Source organism: Orycteropus afer, unplaced genomic scaffold (genome assembly GCF_000298275.1).
Source record: "Orycteropus afer afer isolate SDZICR_OR568_19922 unplaced genomic scaffold, OryAfe1.0 scaffold00071, whole genome shotgun sequence".
Lineage (NCBI taxonomy): Eukaryota > Metazoa > Chordata > Mammalia > Tubulidentata > Orycteropodidae > Orycteropus > Orycteropus afer.
Window position 1 is genome coordinate 623,283 of NW_006921658.1, and position 12,796 is coordinate 636,078.

The 12,796-nt window shown below is 40.4% G+C and overlaps 1 protein-coding gene across 1 annotated transcript in view; it reads left to right on the forward strand.

Annotated features, from left to right (window-relative positions):
* Positions 1-2,737: 2,737 nt before the first annotated feature.
* CAMK2D (calcium/calmodulin dependent protein kinase II delta) overlaps positions 2,738-12,796 on the forward strand; it is a 521,252-nt gene continuing 511,193 nt past the window's right edge. Inside the window, exons 1-2 of the mRNA XM_042780929.1 lie at positions 2,738-2,802; positions 4,359-4,453. Of these exons, the coding sequence (XP_042636863.1) occupies positions 2,738-2,802; positions 4,359-4,453 (160 nt within the window). The remainder of the gene's footprint in view (positions 2,803-4,358; positions 4,454-12,796) is intronic.

Here is a 12,796-nt window from a genome sequence, read left to right on the forward strand (position 1 = left end):
GGGTCGCTATGAGTCGGTCTGACTTGATGGCACACAACAACAACAACAACACCCACATGGCTGTGATGGGGGGTACTCCATTCCGCTTTCTCAGGGTGAGGTTCCTCTCATCCAGGATGATTGTCTTCATTCTGTCCAAAGCTTAATGAAAGTGTCTCTATGAAATCTGTTTGGATGTGAATTTTCCCCTAATACACATACTAACTTTAATTTCGTTATAGCTTTAACAATTACGAACATTTTGAATAATTCTCAAGAAACTCAACTATTGATAAAATTGCGTTCTGTTAGCAGGAAATTGTTGTTGTTGTTGTGTGCCATCAAGTCAGACCCGACTCATAACGACCCCTTCTTGGGTTTCCGAGAACGACCCCTTCTTGGGTTTCCGAGACAGTATCACTACGGAAGTAGATTGCCCAACCTTTCTTCCGAGGAGTGGCTGGTGGGTTTAAACCGCCAGCCTTCTGGTTAACAGTTAAGTGCCTTAGCCACTATGCTACCAGAGCTCCCAGCAGGAAATTAGAGAAGCTAAAGATTAGATGTGTCCCTGGGCAAGGTAACTGATTAATAGCAGCCCCTGGGAGCAAGTAACAACCATTGTATGCCTGAGATTTCCTGTATCTGCAAATTATCTTTTGCATCCTCTCCAGCTGTAAAAATCAAATCAGCAATGGAATTGCAAGGTTTTTATTGCCCGTTTTTAAGAACAAAAGGCACCAATTTCAAAAAAAGTGTTCATAACTCGTTTGGTGATCACCTCTAAATTTGCAACTGTATACTTAATACACAGGGCTGGAAGGAAGGCCCAAGTGTTGTTTTAGCAATCACCAACAATTTATTTTTAAATGTAATGCATGATTTTTTCCCCTCGTATTTACTTTAACAATGACATGTGAAAATGCTGTAGGACGTATACTCGAACTGTTAAGTGGTTTTTCAAATACCCATTTACCAAGTACATTAAACTGCGACCCGGTGGTCCAGACTTTAGCGCAAGAAAGCAAAGCACATGTGACCTCTTTTCCTTTTTTTTTCCCTTTGCAAAGCGAAACAAGCTAGACTTGTTCTTGTGAGGTGAGTGACGTCACCCCCCACTGGGTCGCGTGACCGATATCCAACCTTTCTACTTCCCCGCCCCCCCGCTGTCTCCGTTAGAGGGGCAAATCTCGCGATAACGTCCCTTACTATCAGAATTTACTGAGGTTACAGAGTTACTCAGAAGAGAAGGAAAGGTGTGGCTGAGTGGTGGAGTTTTTTTTTTTTTTTTTTTACTTTCTACCAACATGCTTGGCCGAAGCAATGGCCTGTGGGGACTGCTAAGCCCTAAGCAATCCAGCCTGAAAAACGGCAGAGAAGGGGGAGAATGAGGTTGCAGTCATAAAAGTAGTGAAACGTGGCTCGCGGGCTGGCGTCTCCCCTTGCTAATGGGGCTGCGGGGGAGGGAGAATACCCGCGTCGGCGCCTGGGAGCTGGCGGCGCGGCAAATGCGGCTTCCGCTGGGGTGGGACCCTACCACGGCTGTGAGGAAGGCTGTGGGAAGCTGGGAACCTTCTCTGGAAGCAGTCAGCTGCCCACATCCGTTCTTGCCTTGTATCAACACTGAGCGACACCGACATCAAGTGGTTGTGTTCCTCGGCCTTTCACCGGGAGCCGCGGTCCCAGAATCGGTGGGGAGTGGTCACTAATGTTAGGTTCTCAAAACAGGCCAGGGGCCTCCGGGACCCTTGGAGGTTGCCCCGGGCTGTTCACAAATTGCCTCGCGTTCTCCTGCTACGTTAGTCCCGGAGGTGGGCAGCAGCCTTTCTGCGGGTTTCAAATGGGCAATTTTGACATATCGCCTCCTTCACCTAAGCCCTTTCCAGTCTTCTCCCCCGCATATCCTCCACCCACCTGGTCTCTTCCTAGACCGGTGTACACGAGAATGTGAGACCGAGCTCTACACTAAAGGAAGGGTTGGAGTCGCTAGAGGGAGGTGTGGGACCAACGAGGAGGGGGCTTGGGATCAAGCGGCGGAAGGAGGTGCTGAGGAAGAGGCGGAGGCCTTGCTAAGGCCGACGACGTTGCACCCGAGCCAAGAGCTCTTTTTCTCTCCACGCCACCTCTAAGCCGCGCGGGCTGGTTTGAGAGCGCAAGGCCGCCGAGGTGCTGGGTCCCGCAAGTGGCGCCACTTCCCACGGGAGAGAAGTCAGCCCTAGACTCGCACGCTCGGCCGGGCCCTGCGCGCCCCGCGCCAGTTGACAGCTGCAGCTGGGCTCCAGCGGTCCGCTCCGGGCTCAGCGGCCTCGGCACTCCGCCCCCGCCCCCTCGGGCTCCCTCCCCTCCGCCTCTACCCCTCCTATCTGGTGCGGAACGTTTCGCAACTGCTCGCGTCTCTCTCCTGGTTCCCGGCTGTTTTCCCATTTTCCAGGACCCTCTTCTTGAGTTCTTTGCCCTCAGCATTTGGGTAGAGGGGCTGGAAACAGGTCGGGTGGAGAGTTCAGAGAAGAAGAAAGAAGCCAGACCCGGAGGAGAAGTAAAATCGGCTGACCGTGGGGGGGCGATCCCACGCCACTCTTTCTGGTCATCTTCCCTCCCGCCCCGCCCCTGAGCACACTCCCTCCCAAGCGAGCTACTTTCGGACGGGAAAAGTGAGGGCGGCCCTAGGTGACAGCGCCGCCGGGCCAGTCCCAGGGAAGCCGGGAGTCTGCTAGCGTCTCGACTACCACGCTTCCAGCCAGGGGCATAGCCCAGACTGAGGATGGCTTCGACCACAACCTGCACCAGGTTCACAGACGAGTATCAGCTTTTCGAGGAGCTCGGAAAGTAAGCGCCTTTGCCCGGCATCGCATGTCCCCTTTCCAGCAGAGGGCGGGTCGCGTTGCCCTCAACCCACCAGCCTCCACCTAGGGGCGAGGGAGTTTGGGGGACCAGGGTACAGGGAGGAGAGCCTATGGTTTGTCAGCTCTAGCTGCCTTGGGAAGGGGAAGAGGTAGAGAAGGTGATTGTGACCTATTCTCTTAGTCCTCAGACCACCTTCTGCTTCCACCCTGTCTCACCGAGAGACTTCGTGAATTTACGATCTCTGCAGTTGTAGCTGTCATCCTGAGAAGTGTGTATGCGCGCGCGCGCGCGTGTGTAGAGGAAACAAGAATCCATGTAAAATGCAACATAGATCATGTTTTCTGTAAATAGAGATGCCTTGGGCTTAGCCGGCGTGTCGGCGGTAAGACCCGTGTACAGATCAGAACTCATTGCCACAGACGGTGCCATATTTATTGATGCCGAAAGTTCAACTTGGCGTAGAGTCTATTTTGCATCTAGTAGTTCTGTACAGGAAAAGAGCCACCCAACGGAACTTAACCCCTTGCCCCATATTCACTATTACTATTTGCACGAGATTACTCGCACACCATCATCCTTCTCAGGATTTACGTGTGCATCTTCGTGTTCTCTGGGAGGATTTATTTTTACCGGCGGTGGAAAAGCCCTCTGGTTACCCAGAGAGCGCTTCCCAAGGGTAGCGTAGCTTTGTATAAAATGACCTCGTACACCCGACTGGCAGAAGTACTTGGGTTTGTTGAGGAAGGGGGCAGGAGACATACCGAGGACCTGTGTAAAGGGACCTAGGGGCAGAGTCGTGAATGTTGATTTATGTAGCATCAAACCCAATTCCTCTATCGCTGGTTTCGACTATTACTTATGAGAGGAGAACGTCTTTGTGTCTGCAGCTAGTTTATACAGTTGAATGAAAGGAAATGTAAATTTGTTTTAAGTGTAATGAAAACTATACCCTTATTTGTTGTGTCATGTTAAAACATGGGAGAATATGTCGAAAGAGCAGCTTAATTCAAATCTCTCCCCTCCCCCAGACCAAAATAGGACACAGAGAAATCACCATACCAAATTTGTTAAACTACACAAATGTGCTTTAGCTTTATATTTTAATGAAAACAATCTCCATATTTACTTACTTGGAGCCACTTTATTTTCCTCCCCTACCTAATGAAATAGGGAGCAAATTTTTGCTGCTTCTCAGCTCTGTTCTTTGCAGGGTTTTCTTAGAGCATTTGGTGCTGTGTGTGAATTTGTAAAATGTTTTCAGATTCCACATGCAAACAAGATCCGTCATAATTGGCAGTTCCTTTCATTTTGTTGATTAATTATGTGGGCTCCTGCTTAAACAAAATTTACTTTTTTTCTTCAACATTGAAGAAGGTCTGGATTTCCAGGAAAAAATTGTTTATTTTCTGGATACTACTGTAGTGCACTGATATTTGACAATCCACTAAAATCAATAAAAATTGCTCAGATTGTTGCTTTTTTTTTGATAGAGTGTCAAAGTTGATTATATTGATGACTTGCTAATTATTGGTTTTCAGGGGGGCATTCTCAGTGGTGAGAAGATGTATGAAAATCCCTTCTGGACAAGAATTTGCTGCCAAAATTATCAACACCAAAAAGCTTTCTGCTAGGGGTGGGTATTTTCAACCACATATATGTTAATTTTCTACTTGTCATGTTGATTATTGGTTCTGTTCTACTTACAAAAACGTCATATATTTATAATTGAATTGTAGACTTAGGTATCATATTACATATTGAGGTTATTTCCTTTCTGAATGGTTCTTGGTTAGTACACTGTAAAAATAAAGGAACAAACATAATTGTTATTATTTAATAAATTATAATTCTATTTGTCCTATGAGCAGTAGCATAAATAACTGTATTTTAAAGGTTTTTGTCACTAATTGTGTTTTGCCTTCATTTCTTGTGTGAAATAACTTTCGAAGGGATCCTGGAATAGACAAATACTAGTTTTACAATTGGCATAATTCTCTTTTGTTTTTGAGGAAAAATAGGTTATAGCTTAGTTGAATCATATTTCAATGACAGTTAAACTTGAATGTAATTCACCGAGGCATATTTAAAAGTAATAATAATTATTGCTATATTCTAGGAAGTTCAGCTTGATTTTAGTGTTTTTGTGTACAGTTCCAACCTTTACTTGGTGTTTTTCATTAAGTCGTCTATGGAGTCATGTAATGTATTTTACACATTGAGTTTATACAGAGATAAATCATAATCATAAAATAGCTGTTGATATAAGCAAAAAATAACTGGGAGGAACCTCACTATGATCTTTTTATTTTGTCAAACTTATGCAAAAATACTTTTACTGAAATGTTAGATGTTCCCAGTATTGTGGCACGTGTCTATGGTATTTCCATGGGAATTTATGGTTTGACAAAATAAAACTGAAATTGAAATGAATTAAGGCAAGCCTATCTCAATGACCTAGTTTATTTTGTGTAATAAGAGAACAAATTCCATTAGGGTTATTTTTCTTTCTTTTTTACATGTTTTTTAAAAGTGCCTCTTACTAGCATCCTGCTATTATTATCTTTGGTCTCTGCTGTGATTAGTTTTTCCATATTTGCTGCAGATTGTAGTTTAAACTTGTACTTTAGGTTTAGGTAGACATTTCAGTTTGTTTATTTGGGTGGAATTTCCTTTAATTTATTTTATCCAGTTTTAATATAATTCTGAGTGAGATCTTTATGGTAAACTAACCAGCACTGTGCATTCATATTAGGAGAACTGAGAAGCACCGTGTGCTCAGACATGTTCACCTCTTCATTTCGACTCAACATGAAGGTTTTAACAATGAGAATGTAAATGTAAAATGTAAATACCATTTTAGTTGTTTGAAAAAGGGTAGAGAGAAATATAAATGTGTAGTTAAATTGTTTCAGTGCTTATTTTACTTCTTTCTGTGTGCTGGTATTTTTGACAAGAATGGAAAGTATCAGTTCTTTTGAGGGCATTATAACACCTTTCCTAAATCTTTCATTGGGTTTAAATTTTCTTTCAAAATAAATTAGTCTTAAGCTACACTTTTACTAATTTCCATAATTAGAGTCATCCTTCTTCATTCACACAAATCCATACTCTGTACACCAGATGTGGAATGATTGGAAGAGATCCATATTTGAGCCTAAAGAAAGGTGATCCACCAGAATCTAGAAGTTAATGAACAATATCTTTAATACCACATGCAAGTAAAATTATTCTGAAGATAATTCAAAAATAGTCATAGCACTGTACCGACAAGGAACTGCCAGAAATTCAAGCTGGATTCAGAAGAGGATGTGAACAAGGGATATCATTGCTGATGTCAGATGCATCTTGGCTGAAAGCAGAGAATACCAGAAACATGTTTATCTGTGTTTTATTGACTATGCAAACACATTTGACTGTGTGGATCATAATAAATTATAGATAACATTGTAAAAAATGGGAATTCTAGAATATTTAGTTGTGCTCATGTGGAACCTGTGCATAGATCAAAAGGCAGTCATTTGACCAAAGCAAGGATATACTACCTAATTAAAAATCAGGAAAGGTGTATTGTTTTACCATATTTATTCAGTCTAATGGAGCTCTGGTGGCATAGTGCCTACAGCATTTTACTGCTGACCAGAAGGTTGTTTAAACCCGCCAGTCACTCTGCAGAAGGAAGAGGAGGCAATCTACTTCTATAAAGATTTACCGCCTTGGAACCCAGAAGGGTTTACTGTGAATCAGAATCGACTCAATGGCAGTAATTTTGTTTTTTTAGTTATTCATTCTGTATGTTGAGCAAATAATCTGAGAAGCTGGACTATACAAAGAAGAATGTGGCATCAGGATTGGAAGAAGACTCATTAACAACCTGCAATATGCAGGTGACACAATCTTACTTACTGAAAGTAACGAAGACTTGAAGCACTTACTGATGAAGATAGAAGATTACAGCCTTCAGTATGGATTATACCTGAACATAAAAGCAAAATCTTAACAGTTTGACTAATAATGCAATATTATGATAAGTGGATAAAATATTGAAGTTGTCAAGGATTTTGTTTTACTTGGATCTGCCATCATTGCCATGGAAGCATCAGTCAAAAAATCAAATGACACTGAGTTGGGGAAATCTGCTGTAAAACTTGTAAAGTGTTCAAGAGCAAAGATGTCACTTTGAGGACTGAGGTGCATCTGACCCAAGCCATGTTATTTTCATTCACCTCATGCATGTGAGAGCTGGACAGTGAATAAGGAAGACTGAAGAAGAATTGATACCTTTAAAGTATAAGGTTGTTGAAAAAATATTAAATATACCATGGACTGCCAGAAGAATGAAGAAATCTGTCGTGGAATAAGTACAACCAGAATGTTCCTTAGAAGCAAAGATGGTGAGACTTTGTCTTATGTACTTTGGACATATTATCTGGAGGAACCTGTCTCTGTAGAAAAACATCATACTGGGAAAGTTGAAGCTCAGTGAAAAAGAGGAAGACTCTCAGTGAGGTGGATTGACATAGTGGCTATGGGCTCAAACATAGCAGCAATTGTGAGGATGGTGCAGGACCAGGCAGTATTTTGTTCTGTTGTACGTAAGGTTGCCGTAAGTTGGAACCAACTTGATGGCACCCAACAACAACAACGCCAGAACTCAAATATACTTGTCCCTACTCACATTCCTCTTGCTGTCTTTTGCTTCCGACTTATAGAAGATAAGCCTTGTCTAAGCTGATGGAATTCCTTTTCTCCTCTACTCTGCCAGTGTTACTTGCTCATATTGTGCTTTAAAGGACCACAGACTGCGAAACTTTTAAACCAAAAAAACCAAACCCACTGCCTTCGAGTAGATTCAGGCTCATAGTCAAAGTGGTAAATCTTTACAGAAGTAGATTGCTCCGTCTTCCACAGAGTGGCTGGTGGGTTTGAGCCCCCAGCCTTCTGGTTAGCAGTCAAACGCCTTAGGCGCTGCATCACCAGAGCTCCTTGAGAGACTTTTAACCCCTTCTCAATTTTATGATTCTAATTATTTCAACTAAAGAAAAGTAGCTGGGATGAAGAGTTAGAAATCATGCTGCTAGTTCTTCCTCTGCAGTTTTTCCTGTGACCGTGCAAGCTGCTCGATGTTAACTGCCAAAGAATGTGGTAGTGAAGAACATTGGCTCTGGAACCAGCTGTCCTTGGTATGAATTCTGATTTCCCTACCTATTAGTTGTGTGATGTAGGGCCATTTACCTATTTTCTCTGAGCCTCACTTTCTCGTCTGTAAAATACAATATATGACCTTTCTCTGTAGAGTATTTTGAGGAGTGAGTGAGTTAATAATAGTATTGAATGCAGACTGCCACGTAATGTGAATTCAGTAAATATCAGCTGCTATAGTCCCTAAGGCATTTGACTGCTAACCAGAAGGCTGGTGGTTCAAACCCATCAGCTACTCCTTGGAAGGAAGATTGGGCAATCTACTTCTGTGGAGATACTGACTCAGAAACCCAAGGAGGGGTCTCTGTGGGTCCAGTCAACCCGACGGCAGTGAGTTTGGTTTTTTTGGTATTACTATCTGATTGGATTGTTGTTAGGAGCAAATGAGGTTACTTAAAAGAAAGAACTTGAAATGTATAAACCCAGTGGCAGCTTTGGTTTAGTTGTGAGAACCTGATTTGAATCTTGGTTCTTCTATTTCATGTGTAAACTTGTTTCAATCACTTACTTTTTCTGGGTCTCAAGTTCTTACTGATAAAATGGGAAAAGTGAAATGACTGTCTTGTGGGGTGTTTTGAGGATTCAGTGAATTTTATAGAAGCACTTTCTAAATTACAAAGTGTTGTGTCTATTTTAATTTTATTGCTGTCTACCTGTAAAATATTGTACATTTCTTCAGAATACTCAACAGCTTTATTTTCTATCTTCAACCAATTAGAATTGGTTATAGGATATTCGTACCTTGGAATGTATATGTGTTTAATGTGTACGCATATTAAAATTGAAACTCTAGAAAGAAGATTAACTGTGCTTTCATTTTATAACATAATATGCCCCAGCATTGAAGATATAGAAGGGCTCAATAAGAAGGACTTCAAACAAATGTGGTTATTAAATCATTTATAAAGGAGTTAAGTACCTAGTTTACTTCTAAGAACATGCAAATACTGGAAGTAGCATATTAAGAGCATGCTTTAAAATGTGAATTCTCTTCTAAAAGTGCTTTCAGAATATAATGATCAAAAAAAAACTTTATGGAAACATTTTAAAAAGAATGAATATATTCAGGGGAAATATAGTATAACATGCAAAATAGCAATCTTATATTATTTTTCTTTAAGTCACTGATATTTTTCCCTACATACAGAAGTTTCTGTGGAACATACTAATTTTTATACAGTTTTGCTTCTTTTATTGTTTGAAATGCTATGCATTTGTAAATTCAAACCTTAAGCTTAATTGTTTTAAAGCCTAGGCAGATCCTCCAACTCTAATAATGTTCTGTAAATGTAACATTACAACTGGAAAAAAAAATGTTGTTATCAATAAATCTAAGATCATGAGGGAATTACCAAAAATTTGGCTACATTCCTGCACAAATTTGCACATCCAAATATACTGTCACCCAGGCATTTTCTCTGTGCCTGGATTTTAATTTCACCACACAGTTTCAGTTGCATTTCCTCTCAGCTGTTAGTCACACATACCATATTTGGGAGAGTGAGTGTCTATTGAAGAATTTTTTTTTCCTCTTTTGTGCTAACGTGTGTGCACAGAGCATAGATCATGCAGTACTGAGCAGGTAGATAAGTACATTCATCATACATAATTTGGCGGCTTTTCAAAACAAAAAATCATACAGAAACATCTCTAAAACATCTGGTATTTTGTATGTAACTTCTGTCTTCTTAAAAGTGGTTTTCTATTAGATAGGAATAAAGGGAATGCTTGAGTGGTGAATAGTGATAATAGAATTTTATCTCGTATATTCACCATGAGAATTAGAAAATTATGCCATTTTAATCCTAAGCAATAGGTTAGTACTTAACAAATGCAAGTTTGCTTATTTGTTGTAGATTTATGACATGCTTATCAGTATAAACTCTTGTCAGATTGTATAAAGTCCATGAAGAATAGTTATTGCAGTTGGACTAGTGGTTGGGATGACAGATATCTTTAGAAATAGTATATGTGATTTATTTTGCATTTAATCTCCTCCTGGTGGTAAAATATTTTATATGGATATAATGACTTCTTGGATTTCATCTCCCAGTGTATTTCCTAATCTTTAGAAACCATTTATTACATAAAGTCTGATATGCTACATGTCATTGTTTTTGTAAATATCATAAATTTATAACAAAGTTGAAATAACATGTGCTGTTCCAAATATAGTTTACATGTACTCCATTGCTAAAGTTATAAAAGGATTTTATTCTATATTTCCATAAAACAATACATATAATGCAGTTAAATTATTTTGGTATTCTTTGATTTTGTTTTGTTAATTCCTAAATTGCTTATACTTAGAACGTGAATTAGAACTTTATAAAACTGTTTGACCCATGTGTACAAAATTAGCTGTCATCTATAAAATCTGAATGTAGCATATATGTCCCAAAATGTTTTTTTTTTTTTTTAATGTCGTCATAGGGATGTCACAAGTTAGTCTAACTCTCGCTACTTTTTTTTTTGACAGTCCAAGCACTTAAGAAATTACTGTATTTTCTTATCCTCATGGATACTTGTCTTGAGTGGGAAGTAGAACTGAGGCTGTATAAGTAAGTCAAGTTCTGATTATGCATTATTGATCTGACAATTTGGAACTAATTGAGCAAATTAATAATTAGTTTCTGAAAGTTTCTTGGCTAAAATAATGTTTTGAGAATAGAAGTTAGTAATTAATTATAATTTTTATACACAGAGTCTCCAGAACACTTCAGTTATTGGCACTTGAATTAGTGGCATATATCATCCTATTTATTTTGTGTCCTTTAGTTATGTTTTAAGGTGCTCTGGTGGTGGTGTGGTTAAACCATTTGGCTGCTAACTGAAAGGTCAGTGGTTCGAACCCACCAGCTGCTCCATGGAAGAAAGATGAGACAGTTTGCTTCTGTAAAGATTTGTAGCCTTGGAAACCCAGTGGTGGTCACTATGAGTTGGAATTAACTTGATGGCAGTGAGTTTGGTTTGGTTCGGTTTTAGTTATGTTTAGTTATATTTACATTCTTACACTTGCCTTGATATTAGATTATTTTCCATTTTTTTATGAATGAGAATATTACTGATATTCAAAACTAGTTAGGAGATAAAGATAGTAAATATTGGTATTCATGTTTCCAGGAAATAACAAAAATCTTTTCTGTGTTACAGCATCATCAAATAAAAACCAAAAAACCCAAACTCACTGACATTGACTCGATTCTGACTCATAGCGACCCACTTTGGGTTTCCAAGGCTGTGAATCTTTACAGAAACGAATTGCCCCATCTTTCTTCCATGCAGCAGCTTGGAGCCATGTAGTGGGTTTGAACCATGGGCCTTTTTTTTTTAGCAGCTAAATGCTTTAACCACTACACCACTAGAACTCCTTTTATTAAATAAGGCAATATTTAATAAGGAATGTGGTTGTCAGGTACCTCACTGTGATATTAGTAACTAGTATCAACTTCTACCTAACTGGGTGTGTAATGTGTGATAGATTGCACAGGTGATATGAATTGGACACCCTGAGTATCTTCATTGTTGTTATTGTTATTGTTACGTGCCATGAAGTTGGACCAGACCCATAGCGACCCCTCCTTGGATTTCCGAGGCAGTATCACTATGGGAGTAGATACTTCCTTCCGAGGAGTGGCTGGTGGGTAGAATTCCTAAAAAACAAAGAAAGCACTGCCGTTGAGTTGATTTTGACTCAAAATGACCCAATAGGACAGAGTAGAACTTTCCCTTAGGGTTTCCAAGGCTGTAAATCTTTACAGAAGTAAACTGCCTCATCTTTTCTCCAGTGGAGTGGCTTGTGGGTTAGAACTGCCAACCCTTTGGTTAGCAGACCAATACCTTAACCATTGTGCAACCAGACCTCATTATAGTGTGTACAATGTGTAGAAATCATTGATGATCAGTTAGTGATTCTTTACAAAGGAGGCTGTATTAAAGCTTGTGGTAGTTCAGTTTGTGTGTCAACTTGGCTGGGCCTGGTTGAGTGGCTGGGTACCTGGATGTAGTATTCCCCATGATGAGACTGGCAATCAGCTCCATGGTAGAATCTACTGTGAGCAGCTGAGTAGCTGCCATGGGGGGGGACTGTGGTCTGCTTCCTGTATATAAGCAAAAGCCTTGGGGAATTATCTCTATCTTATGGCATGCTTGGACCTGCATGTAGCCATGTCATTGTTCAGCAGTCTGCCATTCTCTGCCGACCTTGGGACTTATATTGGACTAATAATTAATGGCCTGCCATGTGGTTTAGGTAACATTGGGGCTGTGCCATTTTATTTGTTGACCTTGGGCTTGTTAGCCTTAGCAGCCAGTAGATGCCTCTAGCTTCAGTGGGCAGAGCTGAAGCCCAAGGTTAAGGGGCTTTCACCCAGCCCCTAGAGCCTGGCACTTTGAACTCAGACTTCTAGCCTCCCGAACTGTAATAGAATAAACTCCTATTTGTTAAGGCCATCCCATTTGTGGTATATTCTTATCAGAGTCGCACTAGGTAATCAGAACAAAGCTTTTCAGGTCTACACCTGTATCATTAAGGAAATTGCTCCGCAATACATTAAATGGGAGTATTAGCAATATTTTTTTTCTAAATCATAATACTTTTATAATAGTAATTTGTATTTTATATCATTGCAAAAACGGCCACATGTTCAGACCTCCTCTAATCCCACAAGAGGAAGACAGGATTACCAGCAGTAACCCAAGGCCTATTCCTTCAAGGCCAGAAATGCTGCCTCCCCGCTCCAGCCCTTGCTCCAACTGTTCCTCCCAAAGCACCCAC